We start from the raw sequence: 27,467 nt of genomic DNA, 5'->3' as shown, positions 1-27,467 counted from the left end.
TGCTCATCTTGATTGGCATAATTACGAATGTGCATAAATTATGAGCGGAAATATCTCTATAATCAATAAAATATTATGCTTCTCAGCTTTAATTGTAGAAAGCAGATATTGTTTTGATTTCAAATATCACTATGTCATCAGCACAATTTTTCTCCGACTGAACCCAAAACAATTGCAAAAGGAGCCTGTAGAAGAAAGTTTGCGGAGTTAACTTAAAACCCAATGCAGCAGAGTAATGTAGCTGATGAATCCATACCTCGGAGGAGAATCGCACCAAATGAGAATAATGAGAACCAACCCTAACCACAGAAGGAGACTGTCATGCGCGAGAACTCAAACAGTCTTTGTACCAAAAGAAATAAAACCCATCTAGTTAAACTCGAGACCTCTCAATTTGTCAAGACGCGATATCAGAAGGCACAAGTTAATGTATCAAAAACTGGGATTTACATGATTACTAGAAGCATTATTCTTGTCATTCTTTCTTCCCTTCTGATGCTAAAAATATAAACTCAGTTGTAGTGCAGACAAAAGGAGAAGCTAATTGCAATATTGCAAGACCAAATGCGTCGTCTTCATCTAAAATTTTCAAATGCGCCTCATATTGTGAGAAGAAAAAGTATTTAAACATTAAAAATAGAATTTTCAAGATGTTCCACCTCGTTTATATATATAAGGCACCATCATTTTGCTATTCTGCAACAGTATCCAGCCAGCAACACTATTTCAAATTCCAGTCAAGAATCACATGTCCACAACTGTGCTTGTCTATTCTTTCTCTGCCACGATGATATTGCTCTAGATTGCTACTTTCTAATCAAACAGAAGTAAACTAAAAAATTAAAAAAACCATACAAAACAACACCACAAATTTCTCCCAAATCCCCATAGACCAAACAGAAATCACAAAAAAAAAAAAACAAATAAACATGAAAGATTCCATAACTATCATTAAGACGAGCCTCGATTGCAATAACATGATCCGTGAAACAACAAACTAAATGTCACATAAGTTTAATCAATTACAATAGGCAAGATCATCACAGACCAAGAAAATCGAACATTAATACCATTCACTAAGCTAAAACGGTCGTGATCCATATACAAAAGCACCTGGTTTCAACCTGCAGCTATAGAATAACTGGAATCTAGATGGACAGACCGAAAAGATAGACGAACCGAGACATTGAATCTTAACAACATTCAAGAACTAAACGATCGAGATCCGGACATACAATCAACACATCCCAAACTAAACCACAAAAGTCGCAGAAACCGCAGAACATGATCCAAAAGAATAAATTCCACGGATAAAATGAACGAACCAAGACAGGGCAAGGGAACTTACCGGCGGATCGTTCCGAGAGGGTCCCGGCGGGACGAAGGGGATCCGTCGAGGAACAAGGGGCGCTCGAGGGTCTCGGAACGAGAAGTACAAAGGCGAATAAACCCTAGATCCGGAACCCTAAGTCGGTGGGAAACGAGAGAGAGCGGAGGAAGAGAAGAGGAGGAGACGCGCGGCAAAGCCATTGCGTTCGTTAGAACCCCCGCGAGGGAGCAGGCCCTTTTATAGGCAAATGACGGGGATTCACTGTTAAGTTTAGAACAGCGAGAGTGCTTTGTAATAAATCAAAGCCGTCCGATTACATTACGTGGCAAGATCGTTGGCTCGCATCTCATACTACCTAAATGGGAATCTTAGGAAGTTGGTTTGATGGTATTTAAATATCTGATAGATGTTCAAATGTGAAAATATTATTAAGTAAACAGTCATAATTAATCTTAGAAGCAAAATATGTGTCACATTATATATATATATATATATATATATATATATAGCTATACAAAGGTATTGGATAACTTATGCTTCAAATCAACTGTGTCTCTTTCTTATTCTTTGAAATGTATGGACTATATATAATATGAACATTCCTCCCCAACCTACATGCCCATCTCTTTGCTTGATTGACAGTCACCCAATTACACTATTTTGAAGGGGGAAAAAGAAAATGCACTCATGAGGGTATTGAATTATCACTCTAGAGAACAAAGCCATCATAGAGCTGTGAATGAACTAACATCTTAAATTGAAAATTGGTAAAAAATTAGATTGATTACTATCAGTGTCTTACTATTAATTTCGACTTAAGTATTTTGAGTCTGAAACATTTATTCCAATGCAATCATAGAATAGTTTTCAGAATATTGGTTTTCTTATTATTTTTATTAAGATATTTTAATGAGTATCGTATTATTGTATAATTGAAAAGTCTTATATTTTTAAGTATATACGAGAATTGTATTGATCATTACTTAACTAAGAAAATTCTATTAGAATACTATGCCGAGGAGGCGTTTATATGGTATTTATTGCATGATTAAATAATATTATAATTCTAGTACTTCAAACTAGCCAATAAATCTTCACAATAATTGATAGGCTCGGAAGAGAAAGAAAGCTAACATGGTAATCTTATCAATCACATAATTTATATACCAAATCTTGTTAGGTTATGTGTCTCAATAACTTAAGATATGTTAAGATTTTAGAAACTTAATTAGATTTTAATTAAAGTTATCGATGAATAGAAAAGAGTATTAATCTTAAGAGAATCTTGATGTGAAAGACTCAAGTTAACTCTATCTAGATCCTTCACTCTCGTGTATATATATACTCCATCACATAGATCTAAGGTTTTCGAGTCAACAATAATATCGAAAGGTACGTGACACTATTTTGGATAAATGATATTTTTTATTTCAATCATGGCTTAATTATATTCCGTAAGATAATTTTATTGGGAAAATATGTTATAGTGGAATAATTCTTTTTTCCTCTTTGTGTATCAAAAGGGGTTTCCTCATCAAAATACCAATATCAAAAGCATATATTAATCAGAACAACATAAACAACAGTACAATAAATCAATCAAATTTTAACATGAAAAATCAGGAAAAATCACAGGACCGTAGTCCACTTGAAACTTCCACTATTACTAGTAATGATAACATGTTTACAATAAGTCTTCTCTAAAATAATAAGAGAATCATAATAATATCAAAACCACGGCTCAAAAAGAATATATTATCATCACATTGATGGATCTCATCAAAAGAAAAGTTAAAGTTTCACTGAGTATAATAGAAAAGTACCTAAGAAAGAATAAACTACAGAGAGCAAGATCGTTAAGATTATAAAGCTTGTTGCGAGGATTCTCCACGTATAATTTGGGTCAAAACTGACAAAGTAAAATAATTCTTTTTTTACTGTCTATGTATCAAAATGGGTTCCTTTTAAAAAAAACATAAATTAGATTTAGGCTTAATTTTATTAGTCCCAACAAATTTAATTTTATAAATCTAACAAATATATATATATATATATATATATAAAACTAAATTTGATTATTACAAGCTATCATCCATTTCAGAGAGCGGTTTTGGAATCGAATGGCGATGTTATGTTACCAGAGATGGAGGAAAATGACACCATTGTTGAGCAATAATTTAGAGTCCTATGTTTATTTTTTGCAACGTCCAAAATCCCCCAAGAAGAAGACGAGGATAAGAAAGCCCACCCGATTAGTTAGCGGTGGGCTTGACGTCGAAGACGATGGCAAGAAAAAAGAACCCATACATCTCATGCATGTTATAATCAGTGGTGGCAACTCCCAATTAATCCTCTCATAATATTCCAAAGAAAAGAAAAAAAGAACTCATCTAATCCTCGACGATGCAAGAGCAATTTATTTTTTTATTAAATAAATTTTATTAATTTAAGAATATTTGTATTATGTAATAAATTATTAATAATATTTATTCAGTGATGAGAAAATAAAAGTAAATGGAAAAAATAGAAAAAAAAATCAAATCAAGAATATTATGATTATATATTCGATTCGATGTTATTATAATTTTTATTTTTAAAATTGTCCTTTTGGTTTTTACACTTAGACCAAAATATCGTGATTAAAATCAATAAAAAATGAATCAATTTAAAATTTAGTTCTTTCATGTGACTCATTTTTTATGGTATGATTCCATCGTCCTCATGAGAAATAATGAGCGAAGGTGAGAAACATTTACCATAGGAGTATTTTTCACGAGTCAGGAAGCTGAAAGGTTTTCATCTTGGAAGTATTCTTCTTGAGCACCTATTAATTATTTTTTTATTTTATATTATTAGTGTCTTTCTATTCATCTATTTTTGTTCCATTATTATTGAGAAAAAAAATATATTAAAGAAAAAAAAGGCTCTTGGAGGCCATTAAGTAAATAGTGTATGAGTTTGAGGTAACATGATAACACTTGTGGTGCATGCATGGGATATCATTTGTGGTGCATGCATGGGAGAAGAAGAAGGTAACATTTGTGGTGCATGCATGGGATATCAAGAAGTAGAAGAAGGTAACATTTGTGGTGCATGCGTGGGATATCAACTGGTGTCCTTACAATAACTGAGAGACAGGCAACAATAATTGAGAGGCACCCAACACCAACTTCTTTTATCTTTTACCTTCGAAAGTGTTCAATACTGATATCGTGTGTTGACATCCACCCTTCGCAAGATCCAAAATCCAAAAGAAAGAGAAATAACTGTTCGACGTTAATATTGGAATCATAGGACGAGATATTTAGACAGTGAATGACAAATGACAAAAGAGGGACGAGTCTCCTCTTATCCACTTCTCCTAAATAAGAGAGTAGTATGCCATGGATTAGTTCTGTGAAGGAAGGAAGGAAGGAAGAGAGCAGCATCCTCGTGGTTCAATATGGCGAGCTTACCACCACTGCAACTAGCAGTCCTGTGCCTGTTGCTTGCACTCACCGGAAGACTGCGTGCCGAACCATCATGCATCGCAGTCTACTGGGGCCAAAACGGCTACGAGAGAGGCTTACGAGAAGCCTGTGCCACCGGCTACTACAAGTACGTCCTCATAGCCTTCCTCAACCAGTTCGGAAACAGCCGGATTCCACAGATGAACCTCGCCGGCCGCTGTGACCCCAACAGCGGCGGCTGCACTTTCCTGAGCAGCGACATCATCTCATGCCAGCAGGACCACAACGTCACGGTGATGCTCTCCCTGGGCGGTGCCATCGGCAACTACAACCTGGTGTCCGAGGAGGATGCCAGGGAGGTCGCCACCTACATCTGGAACAATTTCTTGGGCGGTTCTTCCGCCAATCGACCCCTCGGGAACGCCGTCTTGGACGGAGTAGACTTGGACATCGAAATAGGGGGTGCCGCTTATTACGACGATCTTGTTCGCTACTTGAAGGCCTACAGCACGCCGGAGCAGAAAGTTTACCTGAGCGCGGCGCCACAGTGCCCCTTCCCAGACGCACACCTTCAACCTGCGATCGACACCGGTCTCTTGGACTACCTGTTTGTGCAGTTCTACAACAACCACTGTCAGTACTCTCCCAGCAACGTTGACACCTTTGTTCAGGTATGGAACCAGTGGGTTTCCGTAAACGTAAGCAAGGTGTTCCTCGGACTCCTTGCTTCTCCTGAGGCTGGAAGTGGCTACGGCTCACCTGATGACCTCATAAATAAAGTTCTTCCCCTCGTCAAGCCCTCAGAGAAGTACGGAGGAATTATGCTATGGAACAGATACTTTGACCTGACCAATAACTATAGTGCTCGGGTGAAGGACTACGTGTGCCCTCATCGTCGTCTGTACTCCATCTCGTCTACTTTGGTGGCGTCGTCTTCCGTGTGAACTGGAACTGTGTGAGCGTCCAGTTATGATGGATGCTGCGCCTGTGGTGTCCTCTAATAATACAATAAACACCTGCAGTGATTGCGCAAAGATATGTCCCCATCTTATTATTTTCTCTAATAATAATAATAATAATAACAACAACCACGCATGATTATAATAACAATGATTTATACGTTCATTTGGACAATGAGTATAGATTTTCTACTTATACCTACACGAGAGGATTAGAATTCACGTTAGGACAATGATTTATAGGTTCGGATTTCTTTTCATCTTTTTTTAATCATTCATTCAATATTTAATTAGATGTTTTGCTCAGTTTTTACTATTATTTCTTTACCATTGCTCTAATAGTTTAACCACACTTGTCCTTGTTACATACATGGGCTTCATTCTTATACTTCAGATCCAATATATGTCTTTTCTTTATGTTGCTTAACTTTAGCAGATCCGATAAGGATTATATCAACACAGTGACAATTGTTTATGCATGCATTAGTCCCTCCTTGTGTTGCACAGGTACAAAGTAAACATAAGAACGACGTTGAAATATATTATGCATATGTGAATGAATTATCACGCAGGAGAACACATCCATCGTAGACCTGTGAATGATGTAACTTATTGTAACATCTTAATTTAGTCATTATCAACATCTTAATTTTTGAGTCAGATCAGAGTGTGACACCTAATTCCAATGCGATCGTAGAATAGTTCTCAGAATATTGGATTTTCTTATTATCTTTGTTATATAGCAGGCCTCAAATCTATAATGGTTTCACCAAGTCCAAGGCATGTAATTCAATAATAATATATGAATGTATGTGATATTATTCTCAAGCAATGATATTTTTGAATTTAATCCTGAGTTAATTGAATTAATTTTATTAATCTAATAATATATATATATATATAACTAAATTTGAATAATATAAGGTATCATCTATTTCAGAGAGCAGTTTTAGAATCTAATGGCGATGTTATGCTTGTTAGCAGAGATGGAGAAAAAATGACGACAATGACAAGAAGATAACACCACAAAACAAACACGTGAAAATTAAGAGAAGCACCTTTGTTCAGCAATAATTTAGAGTCCAAAGAAAACAAGAAAAGAAAACTCATCTAATCCTTGGTCTCTTGTTCGACACCATTAAGATAATTGATCAATCTAACTGATAAATGAATCGAGTTCTTCTCACTTTGTGTGTGAGTGGTGTTAGTTTGGCAAGTCCCATATCGGGAAAACATTCTATTGTAATTATAAATAAGGGCGTGAGTTTTGAAGTCAGATACAAAAAAAAAAAAACCTAATTGTTTGCTTTAAACTTTTCTTGTTCAATAGTTTTCAATGTTTTATGGTCTAGAAACATCTTCCTAAAACATTTGTAATAGTCTTTTTATAGTAATGTTTTGCTTCTCCTTCGTCCTTGGATATAGGCCAATTGATTGAACCACGTAAATACAGTGTTCTTGTCTCTTTTATTTTTTCGTTTTATTATCTTTATTGGGTTACCAAATTACCCTTTTGGTAAAATTTTCTGAGGCCAGCTCTAACCTTTAAGCAATGGAAGGCTTTGATTGAGAAGCAAACAGGTAAACAGATTAAGCGGCTTTGAATAGATAATGGCATGAAATTTTGTGAATGTGACTTTGATGAATTCTGCAAAAATAAAGGAATTGTTCGGCATCGCACTGTTAGGATGATGCCTCAGCAAAATGATGTGGCCGAACGTATGAACAGAACACTCTTAGAGAGAGCAAGGTGTATGATCTCAAATGCAGGATTGATAAAGGACTTTTGGGTAGAGGCGATTAATATGGCTTGTTACGTTGTCAACCGCGCTCCTTCTGCAGCATTTAACTTTAAAACTCCAAAGAAAGTTTAGTCAAGTATACCTACTGATTACTCTGATTTAAAATTTTTTGGGTGTCCAGTATACATGCATGTAAATGAAGGAAAATTAGAGCCTCGAGCGAAAAAGTACATTTTCCTTGGGTATGCTTCTGGGGTGAAAGGATACAGATTATGGTGCTCTGGTCCAAATCTCCAAATTTTATAATAAGTAGAGATGGTACTTTTAATGAATTGTTTATGTTATCTTCCAAAGAGGAATCAATTATTTGTACAAATGATAATGCGCAGAAACAGGTGGAGCTTAAGATTGGTGTTCAGATTCTTTTAAGTCGAACTCTTCTACTCAAATAATGCTAGTAGATGGTCCCGAGTCTACTAACGAAGATGATATAGAGGAAGAGCAATATTTTATAACTAAAGATAGACCATGGAGAGATATTCGACCACCACAAAGATATGTAAATTTGGTTGCATATGCTTTGTTTGTTGCAGAAGAAACAAGTGAAGTTGGTGAGCCTACTACCTACTCAAATGTAGTTTCTTGTGATAATTCCGCTAAGTGGTTCATTTTAATGAATGAAGAAATAAAATCTCTCAATCAGAATAAAACTTGGGATCTTGTGAAGCCGCATTCGGGTAAGAAAATTCATATGAAGGACAATCCAACTGATATGCTTATGAAGCCTCTTCCGATTTACAAGTTCAAGCAGTGCTTGGACTTGGTTGGTGTTCATTGTTGGTGATTGTTCGTTGGGGCTTTTGTGAAAAAGGTGGAGTAAGTTTTGTTGGGATATGCCGGAGATTTGTTAGTTTGACAAGCCTCATATAGTCCCACATCGGGAAAACCAAGTTTGTTATCTCCTATTGTAACTATAAATAAGGGTCTAAGCTTTGAAGTCAGATGCACCATAAGAAAACCTAATTGTTTGTTTTAGGTTTTTTTTGTTCAATAGTTTTTGGTGTTTTATGGCCTACGAACATCTTGTTAAAACATTTGTAATAGTCTTTTTATCCGTGGATATAGGTCAATTGATCGAACAACATAAATATGATATTTTTGTCTGTTTTATTTTTCTACTTTATTGTCTTTATTGGGTTGTCAAATTACCCTTTTGATAAAATTTCCTAACCCCAGTTCTAACAAGTGGTGGGAGACCTGTGCATGATATAATTTTATCATTTAAGAGATATAGGAAGGTTTAATTTCTCTTGGAGTGTTGTTTGAGCGAGAGATACTTACCAATTTTATTATTATTTATTATTATTATTATTATTATTATTATTATTATTATATTGTTGGACACAATTATATCTTTACGACTTTGAGGTAACATGATAACACTGAGAAGAAAATGGTGACATCTTAGAGGTGCATGCATGGGATACCAACTCTTTGTCCTTCGTTCAAATAATAGTCAGGTTCTCTACCTTCCCTCTCAAAGAGTCCAAAATCCAAAAGAAAACAAACGTGAGTTCTCTCTGTTATCCTAATCAGCTTTGCAAGTCCTTTGTTCAATGCTGATCTCGTGTGTATATATCCACCCTTCCCAAGATCCAAAATCAAAACGATGACTGTTACTTACTGACTGTTCGATGTAGATGTTGGAATCAAAGGACAAGAGACTTGGACAATCGAACTGTATGCATGCGCGCATGTACAGCAACAGGGGAGAGTCTCATCTTATCCACTTTTCCTATATAAGAGAGTAGCATGCCATGGATTAGTTCTGCGAAGGAAGGAAGGAAGAGAGCAACATCCTCGTGGTTCAATATGGCGAGCTTATCACCACTGCTAGTAGCAGTCCTGTGCCTGTTACTTGCAATCACAGGAAGACTGCATGCTGAATCATGTATTGGAGTCTACTGGGGTCAAAATGGCAACGAGGGAAGCTTACGAGAAGCTTGTGCCACCGGCAACTACAAGTACGTCCTAATAGCCTTCCTCAACCAGTTCGGCAACGGCCAGATTCCACGGTTGAACCTCGCCGGCCACTGTGACCCCATCAGCGGCGGCTGCACTTTCCTGAGCAACGACATAATCTCATGCCAGCAGGACTACAACGTCACGGTGATGCTCTCCCTGGGCGGTGCCATCGGCAACTACCACCTGGTGTCCAAGGAGGATGCCAGGTATGTCGCCGCCTACATCTGGGACAATTTCTTGGGCGGCTCATCCCCCAACCGGCCCCTCGGGAACGCCGTGTTGGACGGGGTAGACTTCGACATCGAGGGAGGGAGCAGAGACCACTGGGACGACCTTGTTCGCTACTTGAAGGCCTACAGCACGCCGGGGCAGAAAGTTTACCTGAGCGCGGCAACACGCTGCTGCATGCCCGACTATTACCTTCAAACTGCGATCGACACCGGTCTCTTCGACTACCTGTGGGTGCAGTTCTGCGACATCTACTGCCAGTGCTCCCTCAGCGACGTTGACACCTTTTTTAGGATATGCGACCAGTGGGCTTCCATGAACGTAAGCAAGGTGTTCCTCGGAATCACTGTTCATCGCGGAAATGACTGCGTCACACCTGAGGACCTCGTAAACATAGTTATTCCCATCATCAAACATTGCGATAAGTATGGAGGAATTATGCTGTGGAACCGATACTCTGACGCTATCACTAACTTTAGCGCTCAGGTGAAGGACTACGTGTGTCCTGATCGTCGTCAGTACTCCACCGCGGCTACTTTGGTGGCGTCGTCTTCCGTGTGAACTGGAACTGTGTGCGCGTCCAGTTATGATGCTTCGCCGATGCGCAATGTGTGGTGTCCTCTAATAATACAATAAACACCTGCTGTGATTGCGTAATGATATGTCCCCATCTTAATATTTTCTCAAAGTATATACGCATGGTTATTTCCAATAATAATAATAACAACAACAACGCATGATTATAATAATAACGATTCGTGTCTTTAGGATTCTTCGATCCTTTTCTTAGATCCTTCATTTGGACAACGAGAATAGATTTTCTACCTATACCTACACGAAAGGATTGGAATTCACGTTAGGACAATGATTTATACCATCGGATTTCTTTTCATCTTTTTTTAATCATTCATTTAATATTCGATTAGATTTTCTTATCAGTTTTACTATTATTTCTTTACCATTTCTCTAATAGTTTAACCACACTTCTCCCATGTTATATGGCCTTCATTATTTTGGTGTCATTCTGATACTTCAGATCCAATATATGTCTTTCCTTTGTGTTGCTTAACTTTAGCATATCCAATAAGGGTTATAAAGGACATTGATCTCAACACAGTGACAATAAGGGTTATATATATATATATATATATATATATATATATATATATATATATATATATATATATATATATATATATATATATATATATATATATATATATATATATATATATATATATGCGCATGAGAATTATCACTCCCAGAGAGATCTTTATTATATTATTAGACAACACCACGTACACACAGTACATGGATGACCGTAGATCTCATGAACACATACGACACACTCATACCATAGTAGCATACGTGCGCAGTTCAAACCTTCATGAAGGGTCTCACAGTCATAGACAAGAGGGAGGCCATACGATCGGGACACACATGGTTCTTTACCTGAGGACTGAAGCCATAGATAACGTCGTGGTATCTGCTCCATAGCATAATTCCTCCATACTTCTCTGAGCGCTTGACTATGGGAAGAACGCTATCTATGAGCTCGTCGGGTGTGACGAAGCCACTTCCAGCCGCCTGAGGAGAAGCAGGGAGGCCGAGGAACACCTTGCTTACGTTTGCGGAAACCCACTGGTTCCATATCTGTGCAAAGGTGACCGCGTTGCCGGAGGAGTACTGGCAGTAGTTGTTGTAGAACTGTACCCACAGGTAGTCGAAGAGACCGGTGTCGATCGCAGGTTGAAGGAAATAGTCGGGCATGGGGCACTGTGGAGCCGCGCTCAGGTGAACTTTCTGCTCCGTCGTGCTGTAGGCCTTCAAGTAGCGAGCAAGGTCGTCCCAGTGGTTTCTGCTCCCTCCCTCGATGTCGAAGTCTACGCCGTCCAACACGGCGTTCCCGAGGGGCCGGTTGGAGGAAGAGCCGCCCAAGAAACTGTTATAGATGTAGTGGGCGGCCTCCCTGGCATCCTCCTTGGACGCCAGGCGGTAGCTGCCGATGCCACCGCCGAGGGAGAGCATCACCTTGACGTTGTAGTCCTGCTGGCAGGAGATGATGTCGCTGCTCAGGAAAGTGCAGCCGCCGTTGTTGGGGTCACAGTGGCCGGCGAGGTTCATCTGTGGAATCTGGCCGTTGCCGAACTGGTTGAGGAAGGCTACGAGGACGTACTTGTAGTAGCCGGTGGCACAGGCTTCTCGTAAGCCTCCCTCGAAGCCGTTTTGGCCCCAGTAGACTGCAATGCATGGTTCGGCACGCAGTCTTCCGGCGAGTGCAAGTAGCAGGCACGCTGCTAGTAGCAGCGACAACGCTGGTGATCGGATCGCCATGGTGAACCAGGAGGCTGTTGGCGAGGCAAGCTTGGGATGGTGTGTCATGAACAAGGCCATGGCAGTCCCTTATATAAAAACACACAGATCAAATTGGTCCTCTATTCCTACACATACAATGCGCTTGGATATCTCTAGAAAGAGCAAAGGTGGTAAGATATGGAATCAAGTTGACGGTTCACGTTCGTCCACCATTGCAAATATTATACAGTCTACAAAGAAATGGATATTAGTCATTCGCTCAGTGGTAGATCGATAGATAAATTAGCAATGGTGGTAAGTAGCACCCACCCAAATCATACAAAGCGTCAAAACACTTATGTCAGACAACAGGGAATAATTATTAGTGTTGCAGACCCGTCTTTAACTCGGACGACGACGACGACGAGAGGTCTCTAAAATGTGCTAGAAGAACATCGAAGCAATATGATAACACTGACAATAACAGATAGCATTAAAATCATGAAGCTATTTCCAATTATATATGTAAACCCAATGTTCCATGGACACCTCGAACAGCACCAAATGTTCTTGTGTTTGGTCCATCAAAAACACCATCGAGTCTCAACATATCAAGATTGACTGATTGATTGTTTCTTCATAATACTATAGAGGGAGGGTTAAAACAGCGAGATTTCTTTTTTTAGAACACAAAAGAATAGAAAGATAGAAATAAATAATAATAACCTAATAATAGAAAAGAAATCATGTAATCGAGTGGCTTCGCACCACACATCCCGAGAGTTGGATTTGGGACTCGCGAGTCGCCATCAAAACCACACCATCGAGTCTCAACAAGCTTTACCAAGATCAAACGGATCATTGCCCAAAGGATCTCTGAGGTGTCACCGCAAACTCCGTCGGTTCTCAAAGAGCATTCCATGTCTTGACGCTTTGTTTGACTTGGGTGGGTGCTACACATGACATTTCTTTGGCGTATCTTGTGGGGCTCCACAAACTATCTATCTGTAGGAACAGACGACCACCGTGATCCCTCCGTTCCATATAAACCTATGCGCAAAGTCCCAAATCCAAGTCTTGGAATCTGTGGTAATCCAAGCCGTGACCATATAAACCTATGCACGTCATAGTGTGTCTGTCGTTTCTTTATCTCCGTATAAGCGTTATTGTAGACCTCTTTTTCACGATAGGAGATGAGCACCGTTCTTCGATGAGTGTCGATCGAGTCGCACTTGTAGATCACTTAGAATCGCGTAGGTGTTCATGAGAACGTACGATGGATTTGTCTCATCATCGTTAGATGAGTCGGACTACAGCCCTATAAAGTCACTCCGATTCATTATCAAGTTCTTTAATCAATGATAATTTGTTAATAAAAATAAATTTGATTAGTTTATAAATAATACTTTTATTAATAAAAAATTATCATAAAAAATAAATAATGATAAAAAAATATTATAAATCTTGCTGGTTTTTTATGGACCGTCCACAAAGTTCGCAATCCAAAGAGAACCTGACAAACGAAAATACAAGAACACTTTTGGTGTTGTTGGAGGTGTCATCTATTGCTATTTGTTCTGATGATTAGTTTGATTTGATTATAATCCATGTGTGCAAATGAGAAGGTTTCAGAAACTCAATATCAACCTACATAAAAATCAAGATCACAGATTTATCGGAGTTATTTGTAGACTATATGATGTTGTTCTAAGGAGGATTAATATCGAACTTGATTCCATATCTTGCAATCTTTACTCTTTCTAGAGTTATCCAAGCGCAATGTGTGTGCAGAAACAGAGGGCCAGCCTCACCCCCGGCACCTATACAAGGGAGTGCCATGGCCTTCCTTGTTCATGACACACCACCCCAAGCTCCTGGTTCTACATGGCGATCCGATCACCAGCGTTGCCGCTGCTACTAGCAGCGTGCCTGCTACTTGCACTCACCGGAAGACTGCGTGCCGAACCATGCATCGCGGTCTACTGGGGCCAAAACGGCTACGAGGGAGGCTTACGAGAAGCCTGTGCCACCGGCAACTACAAGTACGTCCTCATAGCCTTCTTCAACCAGTTCGGCGGCAACCAAGAGCCGCAGCTGAACCTCGCCGGCCATTGTGACCCCAACACCACCGGCTGCACTTTCCTGAGCAACGACATCGTCTCGTGCCAGAGGGATTACAACGTCAAGGTGATGCTCTCCCTGGGCGGCGCCATCGGCAACTACCGCCTGGTGTCCAAGGAGGAAGCCAGGGAGGTCGCCCGCTACATCTACAACAGTTTCTTGGGCGGCTCTTCCTCCAACCGGCCCCTCGGGAACGCCGTGTTGGACGGCGTAGACTTCGACATCGAGGGAGGGAGCAGAGACCACTGGGAAGACGAGGAAAATCCTCTATTCTGTTAGGGAAATCTTTCCTCCTAATTCCTATAAATAGGAGAGGGAACATGTTAATAGATTCAAGCTAAAGTTTCTCTACTTCAATAAAGTTTCTTATATTCTATTGTTCTTATCTTTCTATTTCTTCGCTTAATTTCTATCATGGTATCAGAGCCGCTTGCCTAGAGCAAGCTCTCTTCTCGCTGCCAATTCATCATTGGTGTTGCCACTCTGCGCCAACGTCCATTCCTTTCCGCTAGCGACCGACTTAAGGAGAATGAAGGGAACGCCTGTGCCATCACAGCAACAGCAATCGCAGCAACAGCAGCAGCGATCCAAGATTGGTATCCGAGCACCATCTTACGGGGGCATGATAGAAGATAAGATTTTCCTAACTATATGAGGAAATTTCTCTATTCTGTTGAGGAAAATCCTCTATTCTGTTATATATTTTTTTTTTAATATTATAACATAAATTTTATGTTCATTACTTCTAAATTTATATTTTTATTTTTTGAATATTAATGCGCGGTCTGATGTGTTTTAGCGTTTTCATTCGATGTATTAAATATTATGTGAGATAATTTTATAATTTTCATTTAACTAATTTATAATATTTTAATAATATCATATTATTTTTATTGAGGTATTAAAATTACTATAAAACTATTATAAGTTATATTATATTATGTCTTGTAGACCATTATGATATTATTTTTAAGCTTGTAATTATTTTGATTGAAATTAAAAAGTCTATCTGAAATATTAAAATTTAAATATATTTTATAATATTTTTATTGTGGCGGCCAAAGCACTATAATGTATTAATTTTTTATCCCTATTTGAGTGATGTTAATCTTAAACTATTATGAATACCTATTTGAATCATAGAATGATAAATCAAATAGTTTCTATTTTTAAAATTTTTATTAGACTCATTTTATGATATTTTTAATAGCATTATAATATTTTTATTGATGTACTAAAAATATTACTCTAAATGACATCATATTATTTTTAGACCTGAAATTAATTTGATTAAGATTACGAGCCCATTTATATCATTTTATAATATTTTTTAAGTATATTGTTATAATTATTTTTATTATAATGATGAACGTATTATAATAAATATTTTGATGATTATTCAAAATATGAGTACAATTTGAAAACAATAAAACCAAAAAAAATAAATATATAACTCATGCATGCATGCATGCATGCACCTCACGTTCCAAATATTTTAGAGGCAACGGGCTACGATCCCAAAAAGATAAGCACGAGAGTTACACCTCCCCAAATTCTTTATTCAATTAAGGCTCCGATCGTCGCAAACGATTAGAACGACAAACACGTGAAACATGAGATGCTTAGATGTTTGTGCTCACGCCTTCGGAATCCTCCACCCTTTGCAAAATCCAATACAAAAGAAATTAATACCACGCAAAATTTGAGGCAAAAATAAATACAACTCATGCACGCGATCACCACTCCCTAAGCCCTTTTGTTCGAGATTAACACGAGCGGGGTTGTGGTCACACACATCCCCAACTCCTTTCTTCAACGATAATTTATATGATACAAAAATTATTTTCTTCAAAAATAACTATGTTTTGATTTTTTTTTTAAATTTTATAATAATATTTTCTAATTTAAAATAAATATATAAAATATTCTTCATCGATCCGTGGTATTTTTTTTCAGCCTTAGTAATAACGTTTTTAGGCTATTGCTATTCATCAAATTCTTTTAATTTGAATAATATCTAAAATGAATTTTAAATTTAAATAACATAATTTTTATTTATAGTATTTTTTTAATAATATTAATTTTTTATTGAGGTGTTGAAAACACTGTGAAACTATTGAAAAATGCCATAAGTGACATCATAATTTGTTTCTCTAATTGTCATCGCTAGTCACTATTTTTAGGGTTTGATTGAGGTCAAAAACCCATTTGAAATATTTATAATATTTTTAAATAATATCTTATAGTATTTTTATTGTGGTGATCAAAGCACTACAATATATCAATTTTTTAATCCCTATTTGAGTGATGTTAATTTTTAAACCATTATAAATACCCATTCGAATCATAGTATGACATCAAATAGTTTCTCGTATTTTTATTTTATTTTATTAGGATCATTTATAATATTTTTAATAACACTAATATTTTTATTGATGCATTCAAAATATTATAAAATTAAATTTTTAGACTTAAAATTGGTTTGATTAAGGCTACGAGTCCATTTATATCATGCATAATTTTTAAAATATATTTTATAGTATTTTTATTATGATGATGAAAATATTATAATAAATATTTTGATGTTTATTCAAAATATGAGTACGATTTGAAAATAATAAAAACATGTATACTTAGAAGAAGAAAAAACTAAAAAGACTTTTAAAGGACAACTTGTGCCTCACGTTATATATATTTTAGAGGCAACCAGCGACGGTCCCAAAAAGATAAACACAAAGACCGGTTGTGGTTCCACCACCACCACTCTCTTTCTTCACTGTATAAAGGGAGCCTCGTGGCCGCCTTCATCATCACACACTATCCCAAGCTTGCCTTCTTTTGGTTGTGTGTACGTAGAGCAACAGCCTCATTGGTTCGACATGGCGATCCGATCACCAGCATCGCCGCTGCTACTAGCAGCGTGCTTGCTACTTGCACTCGCCGGAAGACTGCGTGCCGAACCATGCATTGCAGTATACTGGGGCCAAAACGGCAACGAGGGAGGCTTACGAGAAGCCTGTGCCACCGGCTACTACAAGTACGTCCTCATAGCCTTCCTCAACCAGTTCGGTGGCGGCCAGATGCCACAGATGAACCTCGCCGGCCACTGTGACCCCAACACCGGCGGCTGCACTTTCCTGAGCAACGACATCATCTCATGCCAGCAGGAGTACAACGTCAAGGTGATGCTCTCCCTCGGCGGTGGCATCGGCAGCTACCGCCTGGTGTCCGAGGAGGATGCCCGGGAGGTCGCCGCCTACATCTGGGACAATTTCTTGGGCGGCTCATCCCCCAACCGGCCCCTCGGGGACGCCGTCTTGGATGGCGTGGACTTCGACATCGAGGGAGGGAGCAAAGACCACTGGGACGACCTTGCTCGCTTCTTGAACGCGTACAGCACGCCGGAGCAGAAAGTTTACCTGAGCGCGGCGCCACAGTGCCCCAAACCCGACTATTACCTTCAAACTGCGATCGACACCGGTCTCTTCGACTACCTGTGGGTGCAGTTCTACAACAACTACTGCCAGTACTCCCCCAGCACCGTTGACACCTTTGTTCAGGTATGGAACCAGTGGACTTCCACGAGCGTAGGCAAGGTGTTCCTCGGACTCCCTGCTTCTCCTGCCGCAGCCGGAAGTGGCTACGTCACACCTGATGACCTCATAAATAAGGTGCTTCCCCTCATCAAGGACTCGGACAAGTACGGAGGAATTATGCTATGGAGCAGATACTATGACGTGCTCAATAACTATAGTGCTCAGGTGAAGGACTACGTGTGTCCTAATGATGTGTCCTTTACTTCGACTATGCGGATTAAGCCTTTGATGAAGGTTTGAACCGTCTCAGTGAGCTAATCTGCTTCCTTGTTAATGGGGACTAGGTAAGTGACTACGTATAATGTCTCTTATGTACTAAGTCTCCTACGTACTACGTGTAGTATTCTCTCCATCAATAAAATAAACATCTATGTTGGTGAGATCCTCATTTATTTTCATTACTAATGATTATGGCAGTAATAGATCTTAAGACATGTCACATTATTATATGTACATAATTCTTGTACATATCAGCAGGTTTCTGGCTATGTTTCTTCTTGCTATTTTGGCTCCTGATATGCTCATCTGGTGCTTCAGGTTCTCTCAGATTTTTGGGTTACTGCTTTCCAATCTGCTTTTTGGCCTGAAACACATCACCAGCGTTGCCGCTGCTACTTGCACTCACCGGAAGAAGACTGCGTATCCGCTGATACCACGACGACGTTCTCTACGGCAACAGTTCTGAGGTTAAGAATTGTGTGTGCTGGGATCGTCAGTCCTCCATCTTGTCTATGCTGGTGAGGCCTTTCATGATGGTCTGAACTGCGTGTGTGAAAACGGTATGGCGTTGCGTATGTAATCCGTATATGGTCTGTGTCTGTCTCATCGTATGTCTCCCATCCATGTCAACCGGAACTATGTAAGCTAACTGCGTATCGTGTAATCTATGCGTATGTCCTCTTCTCATAATATAATAAAGATCATGTCGGTGAAGGTCCTCGTCATACATATGTCCTCTTCTCCGGTGTTCTCACAAGACACCAATCGATATATGTATTGATCACTGACAAAAATTAATAGCATTAAAATAATAAAACTACTACCGATTACCTCCCACTCTTTTGGGGACACCTCAAATGGCCCCAAAATCTTGTTGATTCTTCCGTTGTTTGTCCTTTTGGATTTTGGACTTACTACTGCGGAGGAGTCCATCAAACTAACGCTGCACAAAGGACATGTGAGTCACCATCAAAAGAACACCATCGAGTCTCCGCAAACATTTCAAGCTTCCTCTTGTCAATTATCTTTTACAATTTTTTTTTATTAAAAATAGGTTTTGTGTTTGAAGGATCAGTTGCTTGAGCAAAAAATCTGAGCTTAAAAAAAATCTACTTATAAAATTCAAATTCCTAATAAATAAGAATTTAATTATCATATATTTTTTATATATCTCACCGTTTTCAATGTCATCGGTGTGGAAGAAAAATATTTTTAAGTATTATCAAGAGTTTTTTCTCATGCGGATGAGATTGAGTGAAAATCATGCATGATTTATACGAGACATTGTACTAAAGATTTTTTTATATTTTATTATTATCATTTGTTAGGATCGTAAAAAAAATTAAGATAAGATGAATTAGTGCTTTTAAAAAGTTAAAATGATTTAAAAAATTTGTTCGATCAAACCCGTATCGAAAATACGTTTAACGTGGAATGTGAGTAAAAGCAGTGAGCAATTAGAACAATAAGCAATAAGAATGAAAAGCATAAAAGGAATGCACACGGGATTTATAGTTGTTAAATCGTCGTGACCTATATCTACTCTCGATTCATCTTCACTTGAGGCCATTAGTTTCTACTACTAATCTTTTCTCCATTGGACGAAGATCAACTATCCTTATTATAACTCTTTATCCTTATTATAACCTTTACAACCCTCTTTTATAAAGAAATACTCACACACCTCCCTTAGAACAACATCTAAGCTCAAGTAGGAGGGGACTTAACTTTTTTATAGAGTTTACACACTCCAAATCACATATTTTCATTCTCTTTTCTTCCTACACCTAGCATGCATGAGTGAGGTATTTATAAGTCCCAAATGGCTTCAAAAATAGAACTAAAAATTTAAATCTCTAAATTTTCGAGGTATTAGCGGAACCATCGCTTGTATTGGGTGGTACCATTGCCTGACAACCTATGCACTGGTGGTACCACCACCTACCTAAGCAGTATCATCCCTTGACACAATCTCAGAAATTGAGTTCTGACCATATCACCGCCAATCTGGGGGTGGTACCACCATTAGGTTTTATAGAAAAGTACATTTCATGCTTTCTAGCTCATAGGCTGTTCTACCACCTCACCCGATGGTGCCACCACTTAGCTCAACTTCAGGTCACTAAATTGGCCTTCCAACAAGCTTAATTCAGCCCTTATTCCAACCCAATAAGCCTCTAATCAATTTGACATGATTATACCTAAAACTAACTCGATTAAAATCTAAACTACTTCACTCAAAACACAAACGATTACAAACATGAATCTTATGTTGTTCGGCATATCATTGGTTCATCTGGCATTTCATCCGAACCTTCAGCGTATCGTCATCTCCTTCGACGTATTGCTCGATCTATCGACATGTTGAACTCCCGCAACATCCAATTTTCAGGCGCAATATCCGATTCTTCTGGCCTAATGTCCAAACTCAACACGAAGTCTGTCTTCTAACACATCGACCAATCCTCTAGCTCGATATCCAATCTCCAACATAATCCATTTCAACCCAACGTTTGATTCTCCTACTTCAATTTATTTGTCTTTCCACGATAGAAGTTAGTCATACGTCACTCAAACACTCGTTAAATCATAACTTCATCAATTGATTTCATCATCAAAATCCGAGATTCAACAATGTTCGTTACATCTGAATTTATATTTTATTATTTATTTATTTATTTTTGCATATTAATGATCTGATGTGTTTTAGTGTTTTTATTTGATGTATTATATGTTATGTGAGATAATTTAAACATTTTTATTTGAATAATTTATAGAAGTTTTTAATGATATTATATTTTTCTTTATTAAGGGAATATTATATTATAGTATAATAGTTATATTATATTAAGGTTAATAATATTATATCATAGTAGTTATATCATATTATGTCTCTTTCATTATCGTAAACCATTATAATATTATTTTTAGACTTAAAATTAGTTTGATTGAGCTTAGGAGTCCATTTCAAATTATTTATAGTGTTTTTAAATTATTATAAATATTCATTTGAATCATAGTATGATATATCAAATAGTTTCTAGTTTTTTTATTTTATTTTATTAAGCTTATTTATGATTTTTAAATAGTATTATAATATTTTATTAATGTACTAAAATTAATAAAAATATACTATAATTGACATCATATTATTTTTAGATTTAAAATTAATTTGATTAAGGTTACGAGTAAATTTATATCATCTATAATATTTTTATTATGATGATGAAAACATTACAATAAATATTTTGATGATTATTCAAAATATGAGTACGATTTGGAAAACAATAAAACCATGAACACTTAGAAAAAAAATTAAAATATACAACTCATGAATGCATGCATGCATGCATGCACCTCACGTTGCAAATATTTTAGAGGCAACCGACAAATGGTCCCAAAAAGATAAGCACAAGAGTTAGGCCTCCCTAAATTGTTTATTGAATAAGATACAAACTCGTGAACCATGAGATGCTTAGCTTGTTTGCGCCGACGCCTTCCGAATCCTCCACCCATTGCAAAATCTAATACAGAAGAAATCAACACCACGCAAATTCGAGGCAAAAATAAAAATAATCACGGCAACAAATAATTACAACTCATGTGGTTGTGGTCACACCTCCCCAACTCCTTTCTTTGACGATTATAAATACTTATTTGAATCTCAAATAGTTTGTAATATTTTATTTTATTTTATTAGGACCATTTATGATATTTTTTAACAACTTTGCAATATCTTTCTTGATGTATTTTATCTCTTTATTTGTCATTACTTATATATCATTACAATATCAAAATTTTAAGCTTGAAATTTATATTATTTATAATATTTTAAAGTATATTTTATAGTCTTTTTATTATATATATATATTAGAGGCGGTCCCAAAAAAAGATGAACACAAGACTGGTTGTGGTTCCCACCTCCCCGCACTCTATTTAATATATAAGGGAGCCTCGTGGCCGCCTTCACGATCACACACTATCCCAAGCTTGCGTTTGGATATAAGACTGCGTCCGTAGAGCAGCAGCCTCCTGGTTCAACATGGCGATCCGATCACCAGCATCCCCGCCGCTGCTACTAGCAGCGTGCTTGCTGCTTGCACTCGCCGGAAGACTGCGTGCCGAACCATGCAATGCAGTCTACTGGGGCCAAGACGCCTACGAGGGAAGCTTACGAGAAGCCTGTGCCACCGGCTACTACAAGTACGTCCTCATAGCCTCCCTCAACCAGTTCGGCCACGGCAAGATTCCACGGTTGAACCTCGCCGGCCACTGTGACCCCACCTTCGGAGGCTGCACTTTCCTGAGCAGCGACATCATCTCATGCCAGCAGGACTACAACGTCAAGGTGATGCTCTCCCTGGGCGGTGCCTACGGCAACTACCGCCTGGCGTCCAAGAAGGATGCCAGGAACGTCGCCACACACATCTGGAACAGTTACTTGGGCGGCGAATCCCCCTACCGGCCCCTCGGGAACTCCGTCTTGGATGGCATAGACTTCGACATCGAGGGAGGGAGCAGATTCTACTGGGACGACCTTGCTCGCTACTTGAACGCCTACAGCACGCCGGAGCGGAAAATTTACCTGAGCGCGGCTCCACAGTGCCCCATGCCCGACTATTACCTTCAAGCTGCAATCGACACCGGTCTCTTCGACTACGTGTGGGTGCAGTTCTACGACAACTACTGCCAGTTCTCCCCCAACAACGTTGGCACCTTTCTTCAGGCATGGAACCAGTGGACTTCCACGAGCGTAAGCAAGGTGTTCCTGGGACTGCCTGCTTCTCCTGAGGCAGCTATAAGTGGCTACGTCACACCTGATGACCTCATAAACACCGTTCTTCCCTTGGTCAGGAGTTCGAGCGTGTACGGGGGAATTATGCTATGGAACAGATACTTAGACAAGATCAATGGATATAGTCCTCTGGTGAACGACTCAGTGTGTCCTTTGACAATGGGGATTGAGCCATTGATGAAGAACGGAACTGTATCAGTGAACTAATATGCTTCTTCGTTAATCGGGACTAAGTAAGCTCCTACGTAAAATGTAATGTCTCGTATGGACTACGTGTACTCTCCTGTGTACTACGTGTAATATTCTCCATCAATAAAATAAATACCTGTGTTGGTGAATTCCTCGTTATAAATAATATTGTTTGAACCTACCACGTGTAATTAGTTAGGTCTCGCACAATCTTCGATCAAGAAGCGGGCCTAATATCTTTTCACTTCCGCTCTTCCACCCTTCCTTTCGATTGGACGCGATGCTCAATCTTGTGCGGGTCCCTCGTAGGCTTCCAGTTGAAGAGCGGGTACGAACCGATCCCCGTTGGTAGTCCGGAAATCCGAAGACCGGTGTTTTCGTACCGGCGTGCGACGCACCCGAGAAAGTACGCCGGCTTATGATTGGCCGAAATGGCTCTCTCGACGTGGGTCCCCTATCTGAATCGGACGAGTTATTTTTATTTTCCCGACGTGCTAAACAAAGGCAACCCCACACTTTTGCTTTGTTTTGTCTCTCTCTCTCCTTTTTACCTACAACAAATAAACAAAATTAGACTTTTTGGGGATTTTATCCCTCTAAATTTGTATTTTTACAGCAGTAAATTATATCGAAATTACTTATATATATGCACATATGTTGACCAGTAATTAAAGCGAGGAGTATGTCTGGGGATTGCAATGATGTGCAGGGACATAAATGGTATTTCGTGGGCTCAAGGAGTAAACAAAGGCGAGCCTCAATGATGCGGCATTGATGTTGCCCTTAAAAGTGATCCTGGCAAACGCCGTCCCGGTCCTATTCCCACCACCCTCCACTTCTACCTCCGCCCCTCCTCTCAATTGGATTTAAGGGGGCTTTGAATTCCGTCGTCTTCTGCGTCTGGCTCTGTCTTGCGAGAGAGAGGAGGCGGCGGCGAGAAGGGCTGTGGTGAGTGGGATATTTGGTGGGCGGCCGATTGGGTTCGAAAGTTCGGCGGGATCAAAGCGTTGAGTCCTCCGTTCCTCTTTGGGTGTTTCTGCCTTCAGATTCAAGAGATTTGAGGTAGATCGACCGATGGTTTTGCTTTTGTGTCTTTTTTTAGGGACTATTATGTTTTGGCTTGTAAAGATTTGTCCTTTGAGCTCGCTATGATTGCTTTAATTAGCAACCCTACGAGATGGTTTGAGGTTGTTCTAGAAAAGCCATAAATTTTCGTCTCAGGAATGTAAAGGTTTAAGCTTGGAGCTATTTATATTGTTTCTGTTGATCTTTTTGTGGTTCTTTCTGAAATTAAAAATTTGATTTCTCATCAAATTCTTGATTTCACATTTTCCTTCAATTTTTTCCTTGTCCTGTTGCTCTACGATCGATTGATATCTTTCTTCTGCTATACTATCTTTATTGTGGACTTTGATACCTTCGTCGTTCACAAAAGAGAAATTAATGAGAGGAACACAACGAAAAGAGCACAAGGGTTGGATTATATAAATAGACAATTGTATAAGTGGGTGAACACAAAGAAGAGAGCATGAGAGGAAGAAGAGAGTTATAGATCGCACCTCAATTTGGAATGATTAGATCGGACTGGACTATGCTCGCAAGTGACCCTATTCCTTTTTCAAGGAGTTTCAAGGAGAATTGGCCTAGTTAGAGATGGAGGGAACATTATTAGGGCATCAGGCAAGAAGATAAAGAATTGTAATATGTTTTTTGGCCTGAAACACATGATCCAGCTATGTTTTGTTGGATTGGTTTCTTATGAAGCATATGGTTGTAGAACATGAACTTCAAGCATTCTTTTATTTGTGGTATGCACAATCCATTATTTATTTGTTTGGTGCTTTACCTACTTCATTTGCATGTATTTTTTAGATCTTTTTTGTGAAATAGTAATTTCTGTATGCATAAACCAAATTTCTGGTTTCATTTTGATTAAATACAGAATAACTTGCCTATGCTTGATTAGCACCATTTTTTAACTTGAATATGGGAAGCTTTCTTTACATACTGGTTTATTCATTTGAGTGTTTCATTTGGTTGTTGGCCACTACTGAATGAAAAATTTTAGCTGAAAGCGAGAAGTAGCACAACCATCACTGCTGCCACCACTTCCTATGAGTCACTCCTAAAGATAAATGTCCTTAGAGATACATATAATATTTTTTTTATTTCAATATTTGTCTGTCCAGTTATTTTAACTTGAGGACATTCTTCTGTTTCTGGTCTTAGGAAGTGTCTTCCTGCTTCCAGTTTGGATCTGTTACAACTGGAATTATCTGCTGAGTGGAACATCTGTCAAATGGAAGAACAATTTATTCTCCGTGTTCCCCCATCTGTAGCAGAACGAATCGAACGCCTTTTGAATGAGAATGCCTCCTCTTCTTTAGATGGCTCGCTGGATGTATCCTTTTCAGGTAATTTTTAAGTATGATTACTTGAAAATATCCTTGTGATAAACCTGCTAGAGGCTCCATTTATCATAGATGAATTTTGGTGTTCTACAACTTGGAGGAATCTTCTTGTTAAATGAAGTGCACTTGTGTGATTTCAAATTAAGAGTCATGACATGTTAATAAGGTATTGTTGATTGGGATAGGGAGGTTATTTATGCAAAAGCTGATGAACAGTAAGGTGAGGAATGTTATGATCACACTTAATTTTCAAAAGGCTCTGTCTTGTATAACTTGCTTTGACACATTAATTTTTAGAGTTTCGCAACCAGTAAAACTTATAAGCTATTGAGGACTATAATAGCTTGAGGGGATGTAACTTATTTTCTTTCAGAAGATTTTGCATGAAAGATAATAAGGTTAAGTGGAATTAACTAGACAGTGAGTCTAGAAACTGTTTCAAGGCAGAGGGGGGAAGATCGTTGCAAGTGAGAGTATGGTCAGGATCTATTTGATATTTAAATGATTCCATTTCTTTTCATATTGTTAGCCACATAATAGCCACTCAGCATTTCTTGTTGCCAGGTAGCATTTTATCATCAATGATTCAGTATTCCATTAGATTTGTAGTTTCGTGTTACATAATAAATTTAGCCTGGTTTCATTTTTGAGCTTTCAACACAGTTATGCACATGTTGTCTCTTTGGCGTACTGATTTCCTTGCACTATGTTCGAAGCTGCATGTTCTTGTATAATAGTGGTGCTTCAGTTCATCTCATCATTTGTTGTTTCTTTTAGGAGTATTAGTTTTATTTTTATTTTATGTAGAGGATGGACGAAGTGGTACATTTATGATAGGCGATGAGAGGTTTCCTGCCTCCCTCTTGGATCTTCCCTGCATAGTGGAATCCTATAAAACCTACGATGATAATGTGTTGATCAAAACAGCTGATGTCGGCCAGGTAACTAGACCGTTTATTTCTTGACAAAGTTGAGGTATTAATACCACAACTTAGAGGTTGTAAACAGATGATCATGGTAAGAGACGAAGGCGATGCTGCTGTTGAAGGGGTTGAATACAAGCATGGACTTACTCCTCCAATGAGAGATGCTCGTAGACGGCGATTCCGGAGGGAACCTGATCTAAATGTAGTTGTCTTGACTGTATACTACTTTTTTCTTGTTTTCGTTCTTTCTGCTCTTTTTCTTATTTCTATTCCTACATCTTTTTGCATGAACAGCCGGAGGTTGTGCAACGGGTTGAGAAAGATCTACTGAACATTATGTCTGGTGGGACAGTAGAAAATATCCTTGTCACACTTTTGCAAACGTACCATTGGGTTTCTTTCTATTAAAAGTAGCATCAACAAATCCATTCCTAATCATCTATAAGAATCAATTCTTACGGCTAAATGTCCTTAATCATAGTCTTTAAACTGTAATGCCTATCCAGATGTTTCTAATTTCGTTAAAATTGTTTCTTCTTTGCTGCATTCTGACCTTCTCTGCACTAGAAGTTCTTGTGTGTGTATTATTCCTATGTTTGTTCCTTGACTGTTTGGTAGGTTTACATGTCGAAACAGTCATGCCGGAGGCAGGCGGTCAGCGCAAAAAGAATGCTCCGGTGGCTGCTCCAAAGCCAGATGAAGTGCATGTGAAGAGTGCTGGAGGTGAACCTGAAAGAAGTGATTCTGATGATTCTTTGGAACCTGAAAGCTAGTGCATTAGAAGCAGACGACGTCTTTGGAACTTTGGATGGTGACATAGTCTGAGTTTGATGGATCTTGATGTAGCTGGGAAATATGATGCATGGTTTCTGATGTTCCAAACGTATTGTTACCCAAACAAGGTTTTGACATGCCAGTGTCAAAATCCTTTTTACATGAGACGTGCCATTTAAACCTTGATATGTGGTGCCTCTTTGGTTACAATAATAATACCTGTGACAAATCTGGTGGAAGTCTCATTCTAATCCTTTCCCTCTATATAGGTTTTCAGAAATTTTTGTTGCATAAGATGAGGAATGTTCGGTTATTGGAGGATTAATAATTAGTGGTAATTACTAAATATGAGTAATAATTGTTATTTCTTATTATAATTTTGTGGTGGCTTCAGATTGGATTGTTTTG

The 27,467-nt window shown here is 38.5% G+C and overlaps 7 protein-coding genes across 8 annotated transcripts; 6 read left to right on the top strand and 1 right to left on the bottom strand.

Moving 5' to 3' along the window:
- The first annotated feature begins 4,729 nt into the window (after positions 1–4,729).
- LOC135589239 (hevamine-A-like) lies at positions 4,730–5,780 on the top strand. The gene has a single exon (XM_065081521.1). The coding sequence runs from the start codon at positions 4,773–4,775 to the stop codon at positions 5,721–5,723; it is 951 nt and encodes a 316-aa protein (XP_064937593.1). The 5' UTR covers positions 4,730–4,772; the 3' UTR covers positions 5,724–5,780.
- Positions 5,781–9,316: 3,536 nt separating this feature from the next.
- Positions 9,317–10,394, top strand: LOC135589238 (hevamine-A-like). Its single transcript, XM_065081520.1, has one exon. The coding sequence runs from the start codon at positions 9,353–9,355 to the stop codon at positions 10,292–10,294; it is 942 nt and encodes a 313-aa protein (XP_064937592.1). The 5' UTR covers positions 9,317–9,352; the 3' UTR covers positions 10,295–10,394.
- Positions 10,395–10,985: 591 nt separating this feature from the next.
- LOC135588755 (hevamine-A-like) lies at positions 10,986–12,142 on the bottom strand. Its single transcript, XM_065081049.1, has one exon. It carries the CDS (start codon positions 12,125–12,127, stop codon positions 11,111–11,113), a length of 1,017 nt encoding a protein of 338 aa, XP_064937121.1. The 5' UTR covers positions 12,128–12,142; the 3' UTR covers positions 10,986–11,110.
- A 1,638-nt stretch (positions 12,143–13,780) lies between these two features.
- LOC135589237 (acidic endochitinase-like) lies at positions 13,781–14,532 on the top strand. The gene has a single exon (XM_065081519.1). It carries the CDS (start codon positions 13,913–13,915, stop codon positions 14,426–14,428), a length of 516 nt encoding a protein of 171 aa, XP_064937591.1. The 5' UTR covers positions 13,781–13,912; the 3' UTR covers positions 14,429–14,532.
- Positions 14,533–16,949: 2,417 nt separating this feature from the next.
- LOC135588753 (hevamine-A-like) lies at positions 16,950–18,691 on the top strand. The gene is made up of 2 exons (XM_065081048.1): positions 16,950–18,029; positions 18,283–18,691. The coding sequence occupies exon 1, from the start codon at positions 17,029–17,031 to the stop codon at positions 17,983–17,985; it is 957 nt and encodes a 318-aa protein (XP_064937120.1). The 5' UTR covers positions 16,950–17,028; the 3' UTR covers positions 17,986–18,029; positions 18,283–18,691.
- A 3,273-nt stretch (positions 18,692–21,964) lies between these two features.
- Positions 21,965–23,097, top strand: LOC103995656 (hevamine-A-like). Its single transcript, XM_009416299.3, has one exon. It carries the CDS (start codon positions 22,007–22,009, stop codon positions 22,964–22,966), a length of 960 nt encoding a protein of 319 aa, XP_009414574.2. The 5' UTR covers positions 21,965–22,006; the 3' UTR covers positions 22,967–23,097.
- Positions 23,098–23,739: 642 nt separating this feature from the next.
- On the top strand, positions 23,740–27,298 carry LOC135588752 (transcription initiation factor TFIID subunit 7-like). 2 transcript variants are annotated; one of them, XM_065081046.1, is made up of 6 exons: positions 23,740–24,010; positions 25,178–25,362; positions 26,167–26,300; positions 26,368–26,487; positions 26,580–26,643; positions 26,904–27,298. In XM_065081046.1, exons 2-6 carry the CDS (start codon positions 25,248–25,250, stop codon positions 27,056–27,058), a joined length of 588 nt encoding a protein of 195 aa, XP_064937118.1. In that variant the 5' UTR covers positions 23,740–24,010; positions 25,178–25,247; the 3' UTR covers positions 27,059–27,298. The 2 variants fall into 2 exon arrangements, with proteins under 2 accessions (XP_064937118.1, XP_064937119.1); XM_065081047.1 differs by having other exon boundaries at positions 26,580–26,645; positions 26,912–27,298.
- Positions 27,299–27,467: the final 169 nt, after the last annotated feature.

Source organism: Musa acuminata, chromosome BXJ1-8 (assembly GCF_036884655.1).
Source record: "Musa acuminata AAA Group cultivar baxijiao chromosome BXJ1-8, Cavendish_Baxijiao_AAA, whole genome shotgun sequence".
In the NCBI taxonomy this organism is placed as follows: domain Eukaryota; kingdom Viridiplantae; phylum Streptophyta; class Magnoliopsida; order Zingiberales; family Musaceae; genus Musa; species Musa acuminata.
This window is presented reverse-complemented; position numbering and strand designations above follow the sequence as displayed.

What these genes read in the sequence shown, in the direction of transcription:
- LOC135588752 (XM_065081046.1), top strand. Translation starts at nt 25,248, where the DNA reads ATGGAAGAACAATTTATTCTCCGTGTTCCCCCATCTGTAGCAGAACGA. An exon ending in GCTGGATGTATCCTTTTCAG is followed by an intron (nt 25,363 to 26,166) that starts GTAATTTTTAAG and finishes TATTTTATGTAG; the next exon opens with AGGATGGACGAAGTGGTACA. An exon ending in AAACAGCTGATGTCGGCCAG is followed by an intron (nt 26,301 to 26,367) that starts GTAACTAGACCG and finishes GGTTGTAAACAG; the next exon opens with ATGATCATGGTAAGAGACGA.
- LOC103995656 (XM_009416299.3), top strand. Translation starts at nt 22,007, where the DNA reads ATGGCGATCCGATCACCAGCATCCCCGCCGCTGCTACTAGCAGCGTGC.
- LOC135588755 (XM_065081049.1), bottom strand. Translation starts at nt 12,127, where the DNA reads ATGGCCTTGTTCATGACACACCATCCCAAGCTTGCCTCGCCAACAGCC.
- LOC135588753 (XM_065081048.1), top strand. Translation starts at nt 17,029, where the DNA reads ATGGCGATCCGATCACCAGCATCGCCGCTGCTACTAGCAGCGTGCTTG.
- LOC135589239 (XM_065081521.1), top strand. Translation starts at nt 4,773, where the DNA reads ATGGCGAGCTTACCACCACTGCAACTAGCAGTCCTGTGCCTGTTGCTT.
- LOC135589237 (XM_065081519.1), top strand. Translation starts at nt 13,913, where the DNA reads ATGGCGATCCGATCACCAGCGTTGCCGCTGCTACTAGCAGCGTGCCTG.
- LOC135589238 (XM_065081520.1), top strand. Translation starts at nt 9,353, where the DNA reads ATGGCGAGCTTATCACCACTGCTAGTAGCAGTCCTGTGCCTGTTACTT.